This window comes from Bactrocera tryoni, chromosome 3, assembly GCF_016617805.1.
Source record: "Bactrocera tryoni isolate S06 chromosome 3, CSIRO_BtryS06_freeze2, whole genome shotgun sequence".
Taxonomy (NCBI): domain Eukaryota; kingdom Metazoa; phylum Arthropoda; class Insecta; order Diptera; family Tephritidae; genus Bactrocera; species Bactrocera tryoni.
Window position 1 is genome coordinate 85,431,510 of NC_052501.1, and position 21,996 is coordinate 85,453,505.

At 42.3% G+C, this 21,996-nt stretch overlaps 1 protein-coding gene across 1 annotated transcript; it reads right to left on the reverse strand.

The window, feature by feature from the left end:
* Positions 1 to 26: 26 nt before the first annotated feature.
* LOC120771392 (AF4/FMR2 family member lilli) lies at positions 27 to 20,926 on the reverse strand. Its single transcript, XM_040099358.1, has 7 exons — positions 19,991 to 20,926; positions 18,975 to 19,151; positions 3,338 to 5,132; positions 1,509 to 3,259; positions 639 to 809; positions 434 to 551; positions 27 to 360 (listed from the first exon to the last, which is right to left on the reverse strand). Exons 1-7 carry the CDS (start codon positions 20,826 to 20,828, stop codon positions 330 to 332), a joined length of 4,881 nt encoding a protein of 1,626 aa, XP_039955292.1. The 5' UTR covers positions 20,829 to 20,926; the 3' UTR covers positions 27 to 329.
* Between the last annotated feature and the right edge of the window lie 1,070 nt (positions 20,927 to 21,996).

A 21,996-nucleotide genomic window follows, 5' to 3' on the forward strand; every position in this document is an offset into this window, starting at 1 on the left:
ATTTTCAAAAATTTTGACGCCTTTTTTTATTATTCAGAACTTCATTTTTGGCCTATCTTTTTATCCTTCGCATATATCTTAAAAAAAAAATTAAAAACCGCGAATACAATTTAATACTTTATTTCATTGTTTAAAATCAAGCTCGAGCTTATCACTATATAAATTAGACTATATTATGACATTACAAACATTTTTAACACTAACTTACGTAACTGCATACTTTAAATATTTATTTTTACATTTAATTAAATTAAATTAAAATATATTAATATTTAACAAGCGGCCGTGCCTCGTGATAACACTTTACATGCGGTGGTTTCTGGTCCACCTTAAGCGCCCATTGATTTCGCCTTTTGTAACCTTCGATGGAAAAAAGTATGAGATTAATTTTTGTACCGTTAGGTTGTCGCAAAACCGGTAACTGTGAACTTACTTCCTTCTCAACACCTTCAGCACTATTGCACCCTCGCGCACATCCTTGAACAGGCGTATGGTTTCAGCGTGGCTCATGCCCTGCACCGAGGTGCCATTAATTTCGACTATTTCATCGCCTGAGAGTGAGCAAAATGAGGTTATTTTTTCAAATAAAAAAAATTAAATCAAATCAAAAAATATTCAAAGCGCTCAGCTTAACTTACCCGCCTGCAGTGTGCCATCGTCCGCCGCTTGCCCCGAAGGGAATACAGTCTTTACGAAAATACCCATATTGCCTTTTGGCGAGTCGCGTCCGCCAACAATGCTGAATCCCAGCGATTTCATGCCATGCCCCTTGAAGAAAGTGATGGTCTTTGGCGTGGAGCGGCTGGCGCCTGTGAAAATAATAACAAAAAAATGAATGCAATTCAATATTGTAGAAGCCCACTTGAAGCCTTTAATAAAGTAAGATTTATGAAAAAGCAAAAAACTCGCACCCCTGACCCGCCATCGGCTGTGGTTCGGCGTTGCTTGCGGCCTCGCCAGATTTTCAGCTCAAATTTTGGCACACGCCACTCTACCAGGCGAGCAGAAAACGCAGCAAGCAAATGCCGGCGCCAAACAAACGAAAAGTGTTGCCTGCTTTCAGGCGTTATGTGACGCCTGCCTACCACTGGCACAGGGTGATACAGGGAGTGAGATTTTTATTTTTCTTTCAGGCAATTTTATATCATTGGACTGTTTTTATAGTTATTTAGTTAGTGCTTAGTAACCAATTAGGTATTTATTAGTTGCGGAAATTCGAAGAGAATTTAGGCAAAAGTTAAAAAGGATTAATGGCAAGCGATTTAGTGCATTTTTCTTATTGAAATATGTTAAAAAAAAAAATTATTACTTAATATTGTTTTAGATTTTTAAATTGGTAAATAAATATTCTCGCGCGTCTTTTGCTGGCTATAAGAGGTCTAAATTACCATTGTTGGACCCCGATAGGTACAAATCTCAATATTTTCATAATTAATTACAAGAATGGTTCAAAGTCCTAGAAAAATTCTTTACATGCCCCACACTCCCCCCTCCGACTGCCAACTCACCGTCGCTCATCGAAGCGCGAATGACTTCGGCCATTTCTTCGTCGCGGATTGTTAGTTTCGCCGCGGGCAATGAAGGGCGATGATATTGAAGTGAATGTGTTGCCGCAGCTTTTGCACTTGTTGTTGTATTCGAATTCGAACTCGCACTGGTTAATGCTGTGGGCATAGAAGTTGATGGTACGGTTAAATGCTGTTGATATAAAGGTGTAGGCGTTGCGTGATGACGCTGCTGGTGGTGTGGTTGTTGTTCGGTTAAGTTTTGGTGGTGTTGTTGTTGTTGTTGGTAAGAAATGAGGTGAAAAGGATTAACATTTGTATTAGTGTTATTAGTGAGATCAGACGACGCTTGTTGTTGTTGTTGCTGCTGCTGTAGCTGTTGTTGTTGTCTGCGCTGATGACGCACATCATCGTCGGTGGTGTTGCTATCAGTGCTGGCAGCGCCACTTGCAGGCGCTCTGCTGGCCACTGACGTCGCCCTTTGTGTTGTTGTTGTTGTTGTTGGTGTAGTGGTGCTTGTTGTTGTTTGTGTTTTAGTATTATTTGTACTATTAGTGGCTTTGGAGTTTTGGTAATTACTGTTATTGTTGTTAGCGGTAGCTGTTGTTGCTGTTAGTCTGCCGCCCTCGGTGGCGCCACCGGCAGGCGGCTGTATGAATAGACTCAAGCGCGAGGAGCTGAGACGCGAATGCGCGAACCGCAGCGAGCGATAATGCGAGTTGGACAGGTTGATGGAGTTGCGCGTGTAGTGCGTGCGCGACGGAAACGCTGACGCTTGTTGCTGTGACTGGCCGCCGGCACCATCGACAGTATCCAAAAATGCAGCGGCAGCCAGTGGCGCCGACGCACCATAGGTCAGCGACGCACTACGATTGCCCGCTACGCGTCCACAACCTGTCAACAGCTCGTCCTGCGACTGCTGTTGGTGCAGTTGCTGTTGCTGCTGAACGCGCAGCAATGCCGCGCCCTCAGAGCAACGCTTGCGCGCCAACAGCTGCCACTTTTCATCGTCACTGATCGTGTGCGTAGACAGCGATATGCTGGACGCGCGATTCGCATACACCGGCGTATACTCGGCGCTGGCATTGTACAGCGGCGTCAACTCGAGGTTGCGTTGCCCCGAAGAGGAACGCGCGCGACGCCTTATGTGCTCGGCAGCAAACTCACCACCATTTGCCGTTGTATCCATGGAGTGACGCGGTGTGGAGCAGCGCCTATGTTGCATTAGCGGCATTGGCGTGGGCATCGAGCTCAGCGAATGCATTGTCGTTACACTAGCCAGTGAACGCGCGTCATCGTCGACATCCAGCTCACTAGCGTTGGCGTCTATTACCTCCGATGATGGTCTTCGCTTCTGGCGCTCATCCTCACTCTCCAGCGCCATCTGTAGACTTTGCAGATCATAGTTTATGCTGTCCGTGCTCTGCGTGCGCTGCGTATAGCTGAGCCGCTTGCGGGCGCGTGCCAAATACTCACTTTGTGGATTGGCGGTGGGCGGCGCTGAGACGGACGCTGGTTCGTTGCCTCCATGCAAGGATAGCATTGAGTTGTACGCCTGTCCAGCGCTGCCGTCGATTTTTATTTTAGTATAAAAGTCAGTGACGGTGGCGACCTCGTCGTGCGCAATCACCAAGTCGATGCAGTTGTTGACGAATGTCGACAGCAGACGCTGCACGTCGCCAAAGGACTGCATGCCGCGCAAATGCTTACCGTTCACGTTGACAATTTCGTCACCAATGCGCAGGCGGCCATCTCTGTGGGTGAGAGTGAAAGCATTAGTGATTACTTTCCACATACAACAAAAAGTTATAATTTTTTTCAAGTTTACTTACTTTTGCGCCATGCCATACGGATCGATCTCGACTATCAGGTAACGGTATTGCTGCTCATTTGCCGAGGTCATCACAGTCTTCGGCGACAAAACCAATCCAATGCAGTCTTCCTGACACTTACGCTCCAACTTGATTTGGCGGAAACGCCGACGTATGGTCTCCGTCTCATAGTCATAGTTGTAGCCGCCCAGCGACACGGAACCACTTGTCGTGCTGCATATGCTACTGCTGCGCAGTCCGCCACAACCGACGCCACTTTCGGAGGAGGTTAGTGAAATCAGCGAGTTCCGCTTCAACGTACCCGACGCAATAGATTCCGTATCTCCACTGGAGATACCAAGATTATTGCCCAGCAGTTGTGTGTTCGTGTTATTGCCGAGGTAAATAACACTGCCACATGTACTTTCACTGCTTCCAACACTGCTGTTGTTGGCAACCCCTCCACCGCCAACGCCGACGCCGCCGCCGCCACCTCCGTCACTGTCGTAACCCGACTCGTTCGAACTTAGACAACTACTTAATCTTTGGTAAAGTGGTTCCCAGTCCTTGGAGGAGAGGCTGTTGTTGCGCGACACCAGCACCTCGCCGTTCACATACACACCATTGCAAGCGCTTGCACCGACGGCAGCCGACGTCTGCTGTGGCGAGCAATTGCTGATCGCACTGTCGTCCGACGAGTAGCGCTTGATCAGGGCGCCATTCCGATAAATCACCTTTTGCTGGTGATTTGGAGAAGTGCTTGCCAGCGATATGGCGTCCAAAGTGCCATCGGTCAACGTCGTTACATCACTGGGTAGCATTGACGTGGAGTTCCGATGCTGCGGTGTTGGTGAGCGTTGCTGACCCGCTTGCATATACTGCACCGCCGCCTGGTGCAGCGCTTGTAAGCCGCCAGTGTCCATTGTATGCAGACTGCTGAGTGATGGTTGCTTCATCACCGAACCGCCATTTTCTTCCGGTAAAACGGAGAGACGCGAGCGTAGAAATGCGTAGGGGAAAGCGCCGCGCCGGTTGGTTGACTCTTGACCGGCCGCGCCACCCTGACCGGTAGCAGTGGTCTGCGTTTGTGCACTCAGCGTTGCGTCATCGCCATTCGGCGAGTTGCTCGTGCCTACTTTGGCGATGTCATCGCAGCTGCTCGATTTCAGATTTGTCGCGACGTTTGCGGTGCCCTTCTGCACCTTGCTCTGGCGATTGTTGGCCAAGTTTAGACCCTCCGTGGGATCGTCACACTTGATGTACGAAGAGCTGGTCAGCTGACTAGTGGAACTGCTGCGGTATAGATTGCTGGCGGTCGTGCCGCTCGGTTCGGCGGCTTTAATCAGGTTGTGTGACTTGTGGTTGAGCATGCCGGTGGAACCGATGCGATGGAAGAAATTCTTGATCGCCTTCTGTGAGCGCTGTTGGGCGTTCGACTGCGCCGGCGTGCTCGACTGTGCGCCGCTGGCGTGGCTGCTGTGTTCCTTCGCTTTCTCTTGTTTTTGTTGGTTTTTATTGTGTGCCTCGCCATTTTGCAGTTGTTGTTCCTGCGGCTTGTTTTGTTGTTCTCTTTGCTCTTTCTTCTGTTGTTGTTGCTTTTGTTGCTGTTTGATGGTCTCGATGGGTCCGGATTTGCATTTCTTCAGCGTGTGCGTCTGATAGTTGTCCTTGGCATTATCATTGTTGTTGTTATTGTTGTTATGTGTGGATGTGTGAAACAACGAACGCAGGTCTGTGTGTGACTTATGTGTGTTTGTGGTGTCGCTACGCTTCAATATATCCAGCTTGCGGCCCATGCGCTTGCCCCACGTGAAGACTGGAAGTAGAAGAGTAAAAAATATGAGAATTCAAGGAGCAGAATATAGACTATTAACAAACGAGATCAAAATAAATGAGGTCCTTATTATCGCGGTCAAAAAGCCCAGAAAATGTCACGTCAGCAAAATTTCCAACAAAAGCTTCGACAGACAGTCTCCAAACTGTGGAAGTAAGTCCAGAATGCGGAGACGACTTTAAGCTACCGAAATACGTCATTTCTTGAACAAAATTAGTACGCATAGAGAATGAAGGAGGACCAAACCTATACATCATTTTATTTATCCGAGTTTTGTTCAGCCAAAGACGGCAAAGCGATCTTAGCTTCTAAAATGTCCAATTTGATTTACGTTTTTTAGTTCTCACACTTCTTTTCCTGCCATAATTCAAAGCGTATATGGCGTAAGTTGGCGTCGACACCGTTTCCTCGCAGTTTGATGCCAATTGGAGACTCCAAGTGTAACCTGGTCTTTTCAACGGAGTTGAGGCCTTCTTCTGCTTCCGTCGTCAGGTACTGCGTTGAATACTTTCAGAACAGTAGTGCTTTCGTCCATTCGGACGTCATGAACTAGCCAACGTAGCCGCTGTCTCTTAATTCGCTGAACTATGTCAATGGCGTCGAAATGCGATTGAAATATCTCGTTCAGCTCATCGTTCCATCGAATGCGATACTCGCTGTTGTCGACCCATTTAGCTGACCTAATTCGACATCCCGCTAATCATACAGAATTCAAACAAGCCAGGAGACGTTCGACCGCCTACTACTTAACTCCTCCGTTAGCTCAACGTGGCTGCCCCACAAGCTCCTTCACACCTCTCCATTCCAATTTTCCATTCTGATTTTATCTCTGGCATCCAATCTAATTTCGAACGACTACAACAGCGATTAGCCGCTGGTTAGATGTTGAACGGCTTCTGAAAGTACGCCATACTCCGCCCCCGAAGCGCAGAAGGCACAGACAGCGCAGATAAGCAGCAAGTAAGCGTCTATAAAATGTATACAATTTGAATATTCAAAACTCTTTGCGCCGCCAGTAAAGAATCACAAACGTTGCTCAGGTATTGCTGCGCTTTCCTTGCACGGATACATAGCTTTGGTCGCGTGGGTCGCGGTGGGACCATTAATTATGTTGCAGCCGTCATTGCCTAGCAGGCAGCGGCGTACAAAATAATTGACGCTTGTAAATGAAACAATGCGCGGCAATAAAAACAGAGAGAAAACAACGAGAAGAGAGTCTTATAGACAAACAAGCGGCATACGTCCAAGAGCAATAGCTTGACTGTATGCCAGATGGATCGTCCGCCTGCGCGCACCCACTTAGAAATGTTTAATGCCAAAACAATTTGTTGTTGTAAGACTGGGGATGATGCAGCCTAACGAAAACTGAATCAAATCAAATGGTTGAAGCGAAGCGGCGAACTCGTTGCAAAGCGGATGCTACGACGCAGCTGTCGCAGCGTGTTGCTTTGCCGACGCACGGTGGGCATTGATTGGAAAAAAGTGGATATGATATAATGGGTAGTCGAAAAAGTGTTTTCATATTTCTAGTCAAACTTCAACTTATTCTTTTTTATATTTATAATGAACCAAATATGTACCATTTTGGTCGACCACTTTTTGCCATTTTTCCGCTAGAGACATTGTTCCATCAGTGCAAAACTTTTCTGATTTCTCGGCGAAAAACTGCAGCAAGTAGTTTTCACAGGCTTCTCTTGAAGCCAACTTTACTCAATTAAGAGAATTCTGAATTGACCGGAACAAATGGTAGTCTGATGGTATATGCATCAAAACTTCCCAGCCAAACTCTCCCAGTTTTTGACGAGTCATCAAAGATATGTGTGGTCTAGCGTTGTTCTGATGGAAGACGAAGACCTTTCTGTTGATCAGTTCTTGCCGTTTTTTTGTCGATTGCTTGCTTCAATCTCATCAGGTTTTGACAGTAAAATGTAGAATCAATCGTTGGTTCCTTTGCAATCCCACCAAACACTCAGCGTAACCTTTCGAGGCGTCAATCATGGCTGTGTGACCATTTGTTGAGCTCCGCCACGCTTGAACCATGATCTTTTTCGCACATTATTGTCGTATTTGATCCAATTTACGTCTCCTGTTACCATGCGCTTCAGAAAGGGTTTGATTTCATTTTGTTTCAGCAAAGAATCGCTGATGTTAATTCGGTGCATTAAATTTTTCACAGACAATTCATGTGGTACCCAAACATCGAGCTTCTTTTTGTAGCCAGCCTTTTCTAAATGGCTCAAAACCGTTTGATGATGAATGTTAAGTTCCTTAGCGATGGCATGGCTGCTTATGCGACGGTCCTGGTCAATATTTTCTACAATTTCATCGACTTTTTCAACGATAGATCGACCAGGGCGAGGTGCATCTTTCACATCGAATTTTTCATAACGGAAGCGAGCGAACCATTGTTGTGCTACACGAACTACAGGGTCCAACTCGCCTAGCACCTAAATTTTTTTTCCGAAGTCTATAGAAGTATAAAAATGCATGACTTGCCAGCAGCAAGCAATATTTTGAAAGCCGGACATCACTGTGCGCCTTTGGAATTTAGAGCCACGCGACAAAGCAACAAATCATAAATAATAAAATACTCCTTTTTCGCCTGAAAAAAGTAAGGCTATCAAAAGCTGTGCGGCGTTCGCAAACAAAATTGTCGATTATGTTGCATGCGGCTGTATGGCTCTGAGACACAGCTGCGAGCGGCACAAATCCAGTATCCAGAATGGCAAAGACATACTTAGACACATATATAAAGGTGGCAGAGCCGACGCCGCTTGCCATGCCACACAACAAAGTGTTGTTTTGTTAGCGCTGCTCTACATTCTGTTGCGGCTAGTTGTCGGCATTGATAGGCGCGACGCACAGCACACTTCAACTAACACTTTTATATGTTTGTATGTACACAAACGCGTGCAGCGGACGCTTAGCCGCCTGCAGACTTCAAAAACATTGGCTTAGTGGAAGCCGCAACGATGCTGTGCTTAGCGCAACACATTGGCCTGACTGCCTGCCGGCGCGCTGCTTGTTGGCGTGCACTTCGTCCTGCCGCGCTCATTTTGCCGTTAAGCCGCCAACACAATCGCCGCGTCTGCGCGCATTCCTGTTAGTCGGAAGACCATTTTATGCCAATTTTTTATCTCGCTTTTGTGCTCTTCATCAAATCAAAGCCATTTGTTGCTGCCAATTGCATTTACATATAAAGCTTCGATGTGCCGCATAAACATACATACATAAGTATGACGGCGGTCTGCATGCGCGGTTGGCGCCTTGCCGCACCGCATCCTTTGCGGTTACTTGGGCGGCTTCTTACAAGCTCGAAAAGTGCCGCTCATTCTCATTCATCGCCCTGTCCGTCGGCTTGGTTTGTGCGGCTGCAAGACGCTCCGTGGTCTGCCGCACCGTACCGCTCAGCACCGCACCGCCTTTGACCGCATGCGCAGCACGTGTCCGCTTTGATTACTTTTGCCATTGGCGCACATTTAGCATTAGTTGCTTGTTATTATTATTATTATCTATGGATGTTGTTGTTCTTGTTCTTGTCATTCTTGCTGTTGTTATTATTGCTGTATGTTGGCGGCTTGGGCTGTGTGGCGTTCGTGTGGCGCATTGGTGTCATCGTTGCAATTGTCTGTTGGCTTCTAATTTAATACTGATTGCTGTTGATGGCAATGGCGGTGTGATGTTGCCCCATACTAGTTATAGCTGTCGTTTGTCAGTGTTCTACGCGTTGTTGCTGTTGTTGCGATGTTCCTATTATTTGCTTGCGTTACTGCCATTGGCGTCCGCTGGGTGTTGCATTCCAACCACTCAATCGGACTAAACCAATCGTTGAAGTGGAAGTGTAATTGCACAAATTATATTGAAAGTTTTGTTAGCAGCTTTGCTGTTTTGTTGTTGCTCTGCAATATTTACGCTCTTACAAACAAAGCCGAAGAATTTACTACCGTTGTTGGCGTTGAAGTGTGAGCAATTGTTGCTAGTGATTTAAATTATCGTGTTGCAAAGCGGTGGGGAAAAACTAAGCCTTTGAACTGAGAAGAAATCCATTGATGAGAGAGCGAGAGAGAAATCGAGTTATAAATTCAGCGGACAAAGTATTCCCGCCGATCTCTACTAACCAGTATACCACTATCCTCATAACTCGTGGACGGCGCTCGGAAAAACCACACTAGCTAAGCAACTGGAAATTGTTAAAAGAACCGCCCTTATCGGCATCTCAATACCATTCTACACGTAGCACCTGTGGATAAAGCTTGTAGGTGCTTGGGGGATTGCTAGTAGACTTACGGAAGCTGGGTAAAATTCTTCAGCACTTCGATTATATTCCTTACAATTTAGATCACAGCATCGCGCAACCTTCTTCTGGCGGTTCCTTCTCTGTTCGCACATCTGCGAGCAATTTATGCTATTTGTGCTGGATCGAAGTCAAGAGGAAGGCTAAGAGGTGGAGTCTTCTGTCGGCAGCTCTCCATCAAGTCTTGTTTCAGACTACCAGACCACTGTGGCGTCTTTCAAGCGGAGGAAGCTGCCATCAAGGTAGTAGTAGATAAACTGCTCTGAAGTGTAGCTTCCTTCAAAAAGGCCTGCATTCCCTCTGACATTCGCTTTGAACTCGTTAACTGTGCGTTCAAAGCTAATCAAGCAGTGCATGATTTTATTAGCATTAGCTTCAAGCTCTTTCCTTGTGGGTTCCTGATCGCAGCGGTATCGCCGGAAATTGTAAAGCCTATAAGCTTGCAAAGGGTGCCCTTTCCTCAATTTCTTACGATTGGAAGCGAATTGGATTTCCGTTGTTTTCTTCTGTTCTCGCGTTATACTTTTGGTCCGCCAGTGAACTCATCAAGCGCTGATCAACAATCAGAACTTGTAGGACTGAGAGACCCTTCTGATCTAGAGTGAACTGAAAGAGGTAATCCAAACTAAAGTGTTGGGGGTCTGACTTGTTCCAATAGGTTTACACGCAGTGCGGTTAATATTCTGTCGAACATTCTTTGACAAAGCTGTATGGAGGAAGGCGAGGTGGAATCTTTTTTAATTTTTCTCCTCTATTGGCTGGATATTGCCAGACTGAGATTTGTCGGTAGATACACCTTTGTAGAACTTTCACTAGGCTGGCACAAATTGATTCACTGGCTTAAAAAATCTGTTGTAAGCTTCAGAATGTAAATATACGAGTATCTGGTGATCCACATTTAGGAGTTCCAACGATTTTGGATCAACTCTACATTCTAACCTAACCGTGCCATCCTTTTTGAATATTTCTTCAAAATTCTTTTCGGATTCTACTAAAGGAATGGCGAGCGTTTTATATAAAGAAAAAAGTGGCTGAGAGGCAATCAGTAGACGTAATAGGACAAAGCTCATAAGGGTTATAATATTAAGGGTGCAGACAAAAAGTGTGAGTAGCCTAGTTTGTACCAAAGATATGATTAGCTGCTTGCGCTTTGATGATATCTACATCTGTATTGATCAAACAAAACGGGGATGTGGCGCATGGGTTTTAGCTTCCTTACAGTGCTCAGAAAGGAAAAATGGTCAGTATCTGACAAATCGCTTCATATAATAGTAGGAAGTTCTTCCAGGTAGAGAGAGTGGTAAAGGTAGATAGATTGCCTTTCAATTATTGTCGAAACTATAAGGTTATGGAACAGCTGTTGTGTGGAACAAACACCAAAAATGTCGATAAAGGCAGCCTAAAAAATAACCAAAATCTTGTAAAGCTAAGCAAAAAGCTTTGGAAGAGCGAGTACGAACATACTAAAACAGTTCTTTGAACAACTGATACAATGTGCTGGTGTCCTCTTTCCCTGTACATATATACCGTTACATACATTAGTTGGTAGGTTTCATGCTTTAAACTCAATCGACCTTTTTATAAATTGATTATGGAGCATATTTAAAAGCCGCAATTTAATACAATATTCTTACACTCTAAACTTGCGCTCGTTAAAAATCATATTTATTTGCGCTCCTTCAGTATTTATGAGTTAAAACCGCATTTTAGGCACACACATGGCAATATATATAAATGGAATAAATGAGAGGAATGTTACGAATTAAATACTATCCGCTTGAGGGTCAAGCTTTGCATGCCAAATGGACTCCACAAGCAGCGTCCAATAGTCGAAATATTTCGCGGCAATAAAATGCTAAAAGCCCTCGCTTAGCGTTCGGGAGCGGCACACTCAAGCTATCGCGTTACACACTTCCGAAGGCATTGCAGCGAATAAAAATTTCAAAAGTATTATTGTCGTGGCGAAAAATGAAGAGTTGCCCGCTTAAAAGAGTCGTGCAAGAATTCTTCACTTTCCAGCCGTAACTATCCGCCACAACCGAATGCTAAGATGTTCTGATTACACACACAGAAACACATTTGCACTCTTCCCGGCAGGTTAGTAGGTGTGTGGGTGGGCTTGTGCGCGGCGCAGAGCAGTGGAGGTGAAAATCATAATTTGTATATTGACAAAAAGTGGGCTTGACACGCGACACATTCGATCGTAATTTTCCAATTTCATTTGCCACAGTCCGAATTTAATACGTTCTGGTGGGCGTCGGTTATGCCTGCAGCAATTGGGAATGTGTTTCGCGAAATTTTGTATACCACAAACGCGCAAACATGCTTAGAGTTGTATGCATTGATGAAATGTACTATCACCGCGGCAGATATGTATATACTATCTATAAATCTGTATATATCTCTGATAAAAGTGGAGAATTAATGTGCGGCATTAGACATAGTAGCTGTTCAGTTCAGTTACGCCCATTCTTGATACCAGTTCCTTATTTACTATTTGATAACTTTTCGCTAAAATCGAAAAGGATGAAGGATTTATTATTGTAAATATAAAAAAATAAGTTGAAGTTTGATTAGAAATACGAAAAGACTTTTTCGACTACCCAATATATTGGTTAGTTCACTAAGTAATTTCATTTGATGACAACAGCTGATCTTATTCCTTTTTCGCAGCCAACTTCACATTTACACGCTTTACCGTTATATATTTGAACGGCTGATATAGTTAGTCTTGTTTCTCTTTTTTTTTTAATTTTTTGGAATAGTTCTTGTCGCCCTAACGAAGAGGCAAGATCGAAAACAGCATTTTCGGCATATTTTATTGTTTTACTATAAAAAGCGTAAAAATGCAGTTCAAGCAAGGCGAAGATGTGTTGACCGAACGACAATGCTAAAATTGGTTTGCAAAATTTCATTACGGCCATTCCGTTCTTGAGAATGTACCACGTCCTGGAAGAACTCTTGAAGCACATGAAGTAAAAATAAAGTCTTTGGTTGTTGTGACGGCAGAAAGAATTCCTGAAGTAATTTCGAGGCATAGTGCCGAAGTGACAATCTTTGGCCGAATAAAATTACGGGTCCGTTCCGCTTACTTACACCCGACTGTCATGGGAATGAATAAAGGCATTGATTCGATGGAAATCGTCGAATATCAACTTGAGTGATTGCTGAAAGATTAAATGTGTCTAAAGTGATCGTTCAAAAGCACATGAAACGTCTAAGATTAATTACGAAACTTGACAAATGGGTTCCCGTGTTCGTATAGAACGAACGACTGTGATGTGCTCATCAAACGTCAAAGCAGTGATTCATTTTTGAAGTGCATTGTTACTGGCGACGAAAAATGAGTCTAAGTCTATACTGCTGGAGAGGAGCCATTGCCAAAAGTTGGGGTCACTTACTCTACGATACCATAGCCAAGCCCAGACTATGGAGTCTTTATGTGGTGGAGTGCTCAAGAAAAGTCCACACTTGCAAAGAAACTCTAGAACGTTCAACAGGCGGCGCTCATCAGCATGTGTGGTGCACTAAGGTTCACTCCAACCAAGGCACTTAATGCCATCTGGCACATTGTGCCCCTAAACATCGTCGGAAGTTGTATGGCTGCGAAATTTGCTATCAGACTCAGAGAATTTGGGTTCTTAAAAGAACACGTGTCTGAACACTCGGATATCCTCACACCCTTTGACTTCATACCGGATAACTTGGATCATGGAGTCGCCAAACCGAACTCTGGCGACTCCTTTGGTACCCATATACCAACGAGGAAGTTGTGGGTGGGAAGAAACCATTGGGAAAAAGGGGCAGTGACCTGTTTTACGGATGGATCAAAGCTTGCTCATAAATTGAAGACTACGAACAGCAGCCTAATCAACCGACCAGCCTTTAACCACGACACGTGCTTTGCCTCAAGGTCACCACATTTTTTATTGCCACACAGTGCTATTTATTTTGACATCACAACTGTGTTCATATTTATAAAGCGCATATACTTCACAATTTTTTTTTGAAAATATTTTTTTTGATTAAATTTTTCTAATTAAAATTTTTTTAATAAATTTTTTTAATTAATTCTTATTTTTAATTAAACTTTTAAAATTATTTTTAAGCCCACCTTTACTCATCAAATTTTTGTTCTTCTTTTTTAAATCAGATTTTGCATGCCTATCATTTAAAGAGATCTCTGCTTCAGCTGCAACTTTCATATTTTGTTCCTCAATGTCGTGATCCGTTATCATATGCATGTCCATTACTGTTTTCGGCTTCGAACTGTCGTGTTTTGCGCACTTTTGTTGCGCTTGCTTCGGCCAAGGTCGCTTGGCACTTTTGACCTTGAAGCGCAGGCAGGGCGCTATGTGTTTGAGTTTCAAACGCATTTCAATTTCACAATCTCCGTTGAGTTCTTGAGGCTTTCTGTTTTTATAAAGTTTTCGCTTGCAATTTGAATGTTTTTTAGCTGAAACATGTTCAATATTTTCATTTACTTTTCACTTGGTTAGGTCTGCGTGGTTGAGACGAACGCGTACGACTGACGCGCCGCCGCCGCGCAAAGTGGCAAAAAGCCAGTGTGTAGCGGGTGATTTCGGATTTGGCTTTAAAACTATGCAAAAATGAACTTTAAGCAATGAAAATGAAATACGAATTTGAGCACAGCTCAGCGAGCAAACTGGTTCGCCGCCTGATAAATGTTGCATGCGTGCATTGTATGCAAATTTTCGACGTCGCTGTTGGCACTGTGTGGTATACGAGTATGCGCTTACTTAGTATGTGCAGCGCTGACGCGAGTTATTTTAATTTCCATTTAATTTGACTTAATTTCGAACATTCGTAGTCGTCTGCATTTATGTATGCGCAGGCAGACAAAGAAACATTCGTACCTATGTTGTTGTTGCTGTTGCTATGCTTGTAACTAGTATCACTGCGTGTACAGTTTTTTTTAATTTTTACAACAAAAGCTAATATTTTGCGTTTAAAGTAAAATCTGAGGCGCTCAATATCGACTTATCGGCGCTGAATTATTCAAACGCCAGGAAATACAGACACTTTGCTAGTAAAGCCAAATCTGCGCGCTTTTGTTGTCGTGCGATCCCCTGCCCATGGAGATAATTTACTACGCGCTGACGGCCTTAATTTATATAAAATTACTCAGACGTAGCGTCTCGGCCCAAAACCTGCCAAGTTCGCGTGTCTCAATGCAACTTTTATATGCCTTTTTATCATCATCAAGTTCAACGCGCTCATATTTCATTAGGATGTTGTGCTTTTTTCTTTTATCATGTATTTTTTTTTTAATTTTTGCACATTTTTTATTTCCATTATCAACAATTCCATTTTTTCTTCATCTCGCATAGCAGAAATGTTAAGCGCACATTTGGCCCCGGGGCGCTGTCAAACATTGGAAATCAAAATATTTTTTCAATTGTTTTATTTCTCGTTTTGCTTTGGCTACTGTATTATGTAATTACCGTTGATGGTTCTTATTTTTTATTGTAAATGACTGAGGCTTGAAATAATCACGGCTTTGTCAATCACTTCTTACAAATTTACATATTTATGCTTAGTTATGACGGATGCAGCTTTTTTGTAGAGTTCGCGGTCATTACGGACGGAGTATTTATAGCAAGAACATATAGAATAATTCCAGGAGCCTGCTGGACGCGATGCGTGTGATGTGATCCCTGCCCACGTAGAGCGATCCAAAGGCTCTAGACATGTCCAACTCGCCCGCTTTTTCGTTGCCAAAAATGTCTTTTTGACTGGAAACCCTATTTATAGACAAGACGAGTTACCTGCCAGTGAGTCTAAAGACTGCCTACATTTTTTAACCACGTTTGAGTTTATCTTTGGCGACCATTAGGCTAGCAATGCTGCCTGGCTATAAGTGTATATAGCAGCTCTCTGTATATTTTCGTTGTTATCCAGTAGAACTCCAAAGCCTTCTCTATGCCTGTTATGTATTTCCGCTTGAAAAATGCTGGATGAGTTTGGTAGATGGATGGAGGGAGAGATATCAATCACTCCGCAGTCAAATTTGGACCCGTCGGCATCGATTGAGATATCATTCTACACTTTTCTCTATTCACGTCTGGAAGCCGCTATTGTAATTCAAGCTTGAGAGAATATAGTCTGACCTATTTAAACTTATTTAAAGCTAGTTTAGGATGTCTCTATGTCTATTATATAACAGTCGGATATGACTTAAAAGCATCGGTAACCCATGCACATGTTACCTCTGGATACATTTTGATGTTTGCGACTTCTTCGACCTTTTCGAATATGTGTTAAGAGGAATTCATCATAAGTTTATTTAAATCAGATAGAATAAGGAAAAACAATTCCAACAGTCCGGCTCAAATTTGGTAAGAAGATAGGGTGCGCTTCAAAGGACTGAATTCGATTATCGCTTGCCAAGCTGCTGTTGGCCTTAATTAGATCTCACATCTATTTATTTTGATTCATTATAAAATCAAAGTCGAAGCTACAATAAGTATTTGCTAAAATTCCGACTCTTCAAATTGATTGCTTTAATTTGACATGCGAATATATTTTCCACAGTGGAATTTGTTGGTGTACCAATGATGAATTAAGTGGGCTTCGGTAGCTTGATAATTCCATATTTATATTGCCAGATTTGAGTTATGAGTTTTAGTGATTAGCAAGTAGCAATCTCTGTCAACATTGAGTTGAAGACGCGAAAACCAAATTTAATAAGTTATCAAAATAAAAAATAAAGAAGAGAATCTCTTCCGCAATAAAATTAATAATTTTTGGCACCGTTACTGTCGATAAGTCCAAAGATTGTTTAATATATTCATTTTCGGATAACAACGGCTTGATGGCTTATTTTGCTCTGTTGGGCGATATGTGTAATATTCATATTTTTTTATTTATTAACTTTTATCATTCATGCATATATATATTGAGCATATTATTATATAATATTTTTGATTTTTCAAAACAAGAAAAAACACACAAATATAACCAAAGTAACTCTCGACTGCGCTTGCCTCGATTTGTTTGTTTGTATTATTGTGCTAAACACAGAATGATTTCTTTGTCTGCAGATCGCCACAGTTGATTGGCAAGAAAATTAAGGCAATTTGCAGTTAATAAAAGCACATGAGAAAAGAAGGCGCAACGGCGTAAAGAGTAAAAGAGCGAGTTAATCATACAAGAAATCCAATTTAAAAGCATAAAAGTAACAGAATAAAAAATAAACGCATTTCTATGAATTTATGTTAACAGAGCATGGCTGGTGGTGAAATGCGCTCAGCAGCAAGCAGTGATAGTGATGTGAGCCATGAGACCAGTTGCTGCAGCAAAAAGGATTTTGTATAGAAAAGAGTACAGATATAAACTTAGGTTGAAATTCTAATTTATACGAGAAATTTTATACATACGAGAAAGTGAGACCTTTCAGATTGACATGCCTTCAGAGCGTCGGGGTTCAGGCACGAAACAAACAAATGAGTGGCAACTTTTTGATTTGCCACGTTAAAATTTATTGTTTAAGGCATAAATAATACCAGAGAATGCTGGGAATGATTAAATTATATGTGAAAGCGTCACCTATTTTTGGTCGGACTTTTTGTGACCGAATTATATCAATAAATGGGCTTGAGAATTGAGCTCATAAATTAAGCAAAGACTCTGATAGACTAATTTCTTTGAGTAATCGTGAATAACAGACTATATTGAGAAGCTAGCAATGACTGATCCAAAGGAAAACAACATTCGGCGGCTCTCCAATAATGATACAAAGCAGGCTTGGATAGCTTAGGTGGTGTAGGTTAGGTTAATCTGGTGACCAGTTTTGGTTCTTTTCGATACCAGATGGAGTTCAGTCACTAGGTCTATGAGGAGTAGTCATATTTTAGGATGCCTGCGCTTGATGCAAATTTTAACAGACTCAGCGGCCTCACTATCGATACCTCCTCCAATGCTTCATACCATGGGAACGCCAGTTGCTTTTAGCGTAATCTTGCCAATGCGGGACAAGTGCACAAGATATGTTCCATTGTTTCCCTGGTGCCTTGCTCTAGACATATCCTACAGTTTTCTAGATCTGTGGTGTAAATATCATAAGAAATTTGCAATTCAAGCTCCAAAAAATATTGACTATTTCTGAAAATTTCTCTTCCTTATTTCATAAAAAGTTCTATTGCAATATAAACCCAACAATTATACACACAAATTTATAAAACAAAAAATTTGCAGAATTTTTTTTTTTGTGAAAATCACCACTTCCATGCGAGTACCGAATAAAAAGTGCACATCACTATCAACACAAACTGATTTACGCGCATATTTATGCATGTGTGTATGTGCTTATTACCGCTTAATGTGTTTGTATTGGAAAGGAAACGGTAACAGAGCAATAAATGCAAAATAATAATCTTCACACTCGTACGTGATCACAGCAACACAAATAAGTAAATACATGTGTGTATTTCTTAAATTGTAGGGAAATTTCAGATAATTTGTAGCGAGCAGAAATCAAAGAATTTTCGCTGTTGCTTCGTAGTTTTCTTTGTGGTAAGCACATACTTACATACAAACAAGCATGCAAAAATGCAGTTTTCGTAACTTGAGATTACAAACATCCGTTCCAAACTGTGCCTTTATATAAAATACTGCCGAAATTTGGATATTACAATGTACAACAAGAACAACTCTCATTCAAGGCGCGTATACATAAATGTTGCTGAAATGGCGCGTGAGAAACAGTTCTGCGACGAAAGCTGCTGCGGTTGAGCGTCACCATGTGGTAAGCAATTAAATTTTGGTAAATACTTAATAAAATTGAATTTTAAATATTTTACTTTAGTTGAAGTAGTTCTATATAGAAATTGCTCAAATTCGCTGAACTCCTATACCACTCAGCTTTATTTTATACTCTGAGGTGAGAGTTCGCTATATTCGAAGCTCTGCACACTGATATGCGGTGTTGTTTGTTGTTGGTTTTCGGAATTAATTTTTGAGTTTTTCAAATAATTTTCAACTTTTCTGCCCTCCGAATAACTACTATAAGTGTTATTTGAATTATAAAACACAAATACAAAAGTGCCGTTACAAGAACTATGATCGGTGAGTTTGTATGGCATCTATATGCTATAGTGATCCGATTTGAAAACTTTTTTCGGAGATTGTACCATTGCTTTAGATAATAAGACATGCGAAATTTCTTAAAGATATTTTGTCAAATATAGAAGTTTTCCATACAAGCTCCTGTTTCCAATCATTCAGTTTGTTTCATATATGCTATAGTCGACCGATATCGACCGTTCCGACAAATGAGTAACTTCTTGATGCGAAAAGGGCAGATGCAGAATTTCAAATTGATATCTCAAAGACTGAGGTACTAATTCGCATATATACAGACAGATGGCCACGGCTAAACCGACTCAGCTCGTCATGCTGATCATTTATACATAGGGTATATACTTTATAGAGTTTCTTTTTGGGTAATAAAAACATAATAACAAACTTAATATACCCTCTTCAGCGTATAAATATTGAAAAGCACTCACCATTTCTTGTGGCGCTATTGGCAGTTATGCTCGCTGGTGTTGCTGTTGTTGTAGCGGATGTTGTTGAGGTCGTTGCCGCATTTGCAGTTGTCGTGCCGCCGTTTGATGTGGTTTTCTTTTCGTCATCCAATATGACAACAGGCACTGCGGTGACCAATTGATAGTTGGGCAAATGACCTGAGCAGAAAAGAAAGAAGTTTGTGGTTCAAAGAAAGTATTCTACATACATATATATAAATAAAGAAAGTATGTGCATAAAACATAAGAACTATTAAAATTAATTTTTTTTCAGGGCAATTTAAATTTACTTTGGTTTTGAGTTAGTAAAGTATTTTATTTTCACAAATTTTAAAACATAACCGTTAGTATTGGATCGAGATATGTATATACATGTCGTCACCTAAAATGCAAAATAACGTAACCTCACTTTTCACATATTTACAGGCGAAGGAAAAACGATATAATAGAAACCACTAATATTGAAATAAAATTTGAGTTTTGGTTATAAAATGGTTATATAGTGGTTATGTATTGGTTATATATATTGTAAATATATTGGTTATAATTTGGTTATATATTGGTTATATTGGTTAGTCTGACAGCGGAAGCTGAAAATTTTGTGGTCTTTATATGTGATATGATGTAGTGAATCATAAACAATAAAAAACTCAATTTCGATTTTTTTGGTGATACGTTGTTTTGTATTTTAGGTGACGATATACGCATGCGATTCATTGAGTTACGTGTTCGGACAACTATATAACATATCTCCAATACAACCGGCAAAACATCAGGCTTTTCAAACTTCCCCTTAAAGTCGCTGGCTCGAAACTGGTTTTAGACTCATAGTCCCCTAGGCAAAGTTGTTCAGAATGATCCGCAAAATATTTGTCCATCACGCGATTTTATATAAAAAAAAAATTGCTCCACTCTAATCTATATACAAGTATATATTCACGTGGCAACACTTCAAGCTAACCCACATTCAAAATGCGGTCTTTTAAGACACCACTTACCGTTTGACGCCATCAGCGATATTGTTGAACCACTGCAACTCTTCATTGGTGTGACACCGCCACTGCCACCAGCGCCGCCACCTGCCTTGTCGCCATTCGGCATCAATGAAATATTGTGGCAACTCGCATTTCTGCTTTTCTCGTAGATGCAGCTACTCGATGACGAGCTGTTGCGCTGTTGCCCCAAGGTCTGCTGGCCGAGTTTTTGGTAATAATGTTGCGCTGTCGCAATATTATTGCTGCTGCCACCATAATTCACCAACAAAGTGTTACTTTTGCACTTGCTGCCGCCTCCACCGCCTCCAACGCCGCCACTGCCATTTTGAAATAAGTGTGTGGTGCTGTGATGTCCCTGTTGCTGTTGATGATGGTGATGCAATCGCTGCAGCGCAGCATCATTCAATGAAGCCACCGACAGCGCTGACGGCGTTTGACGTCCGCTGCTATTGTGGCTGCTGTAGTTGTGTGTGTAGCTGCCACCACCTGCGCCACCAACTGCGGCAGGTGAGTGCGTTTGTGTGGAGGCGCCGCTATTGCTGGCGCTCAGCACGCCGACGCTGGTGGGTGTGCGCGGTGTGGGCGTGTGGCTAGCGCTCAGATTCGTACAGCTTAGGATCATGACGGGCGAATCATGCAGATCGGGTAGCGACGATGAAATGGCTGTGCTGCCGGCGATGGTTTTGCTGAATTTGACGGCGCATGTTGTGGCGGTCGGTGTGGGCGTGGCGGTTTGTGTGCCGTTGTTATAGTGCTGCTGATATGACGGATGGATGCTGGTGGTGTTGGTGTTAGCGCTGCCAAATGTGTCGATGGACTTGCGTGTCTTGAAGAGGCGCATAATTTAGGCTGCCGGGCGGCGCAAGTAATTAGAGTAAGGCTTCAGTGGTATGAACGACGGAGTTGGTAGCTTTTTTTGTTATTATCTTTGGAGCACTGAAAATGAAGAAGAATCGAAAATGACAATTATTAGTAAAGAATTAAATGGCTGATTAACAATATAAAAGCAAAAATTTGCTGTTGAGAATATAGGTTATATTAACTAAATTTAATACCAGTTATATTACCAGTTAGTTATTTTTTTTGGTAATAAGTGGCATCTGAAAAGTTTGTGAAGACTTTATGATAAACTAAAGTGTCAATTAAGCAAGGCTCTATAGTTCAAGTCTTGCTCCAACACACACTTTTAGTCAACTGCAACTACGCTTGCTGTATTCTTATTTATTTTTCCATCAATGAATACGTAATTTTCTTACAAAACTCTCCGCTTTTAACACGCTTCGTACAACTCCGAATTTATTTCTCAAAATACGAAATTCCTCAACCGCAAAACTGTGCCGTCATGCCTGAGAACAGTTTATTTCCTTTGGCTGCATTTTCACAGCACGCAAATAAACACTCTCACCTTTTTTTCATTGAGCAAAAAAGTAAAAATTGAAAACGAAATTCTCATGAGAAAAAATGTTGCACATGCAACCGGGCGCGCAACCGGTGCGCAGAGTCATTGAACGACCTCAAACTGCAATCCCTCGCCGCTACGTCGGCTGCCAGCGGCACTGAGCCCAGTTTAGTGCCCACCTTTTTTCATTATTAGGTCGATTGCTTTGCACCGCAATTCGGCGGTAATGGTCAGAGACCGCCAGCCGCAAACCGCATTGGTTCGTGCAACAGCATGGCATGCCACACAATTGTGGTAAGAATTTTGCGCTTTAATTTTCATTCTCAGACTACAAAGCGCATTTTGTTTTCTACTTGTTGCATGCCGCAAGCGCCAGTGCACCGCATAGCTCTCCGCCATGCAGCTACAGCACCAGCACGTGCAACAATTCTTCTATGCTGCTGCTGCCGTAACAAGCGTTTACTTGCCGGCAGCTGCTTGGAATGCAACTCCTATTTTATATAGTTGCACTGCAGCGACGGCGACATAAGCATGCAGCATATAGTATGCCACAAATTATATGAACTTACTGCTACACCCCGCTGCCAACTCAACATATCTCGCCTCAACT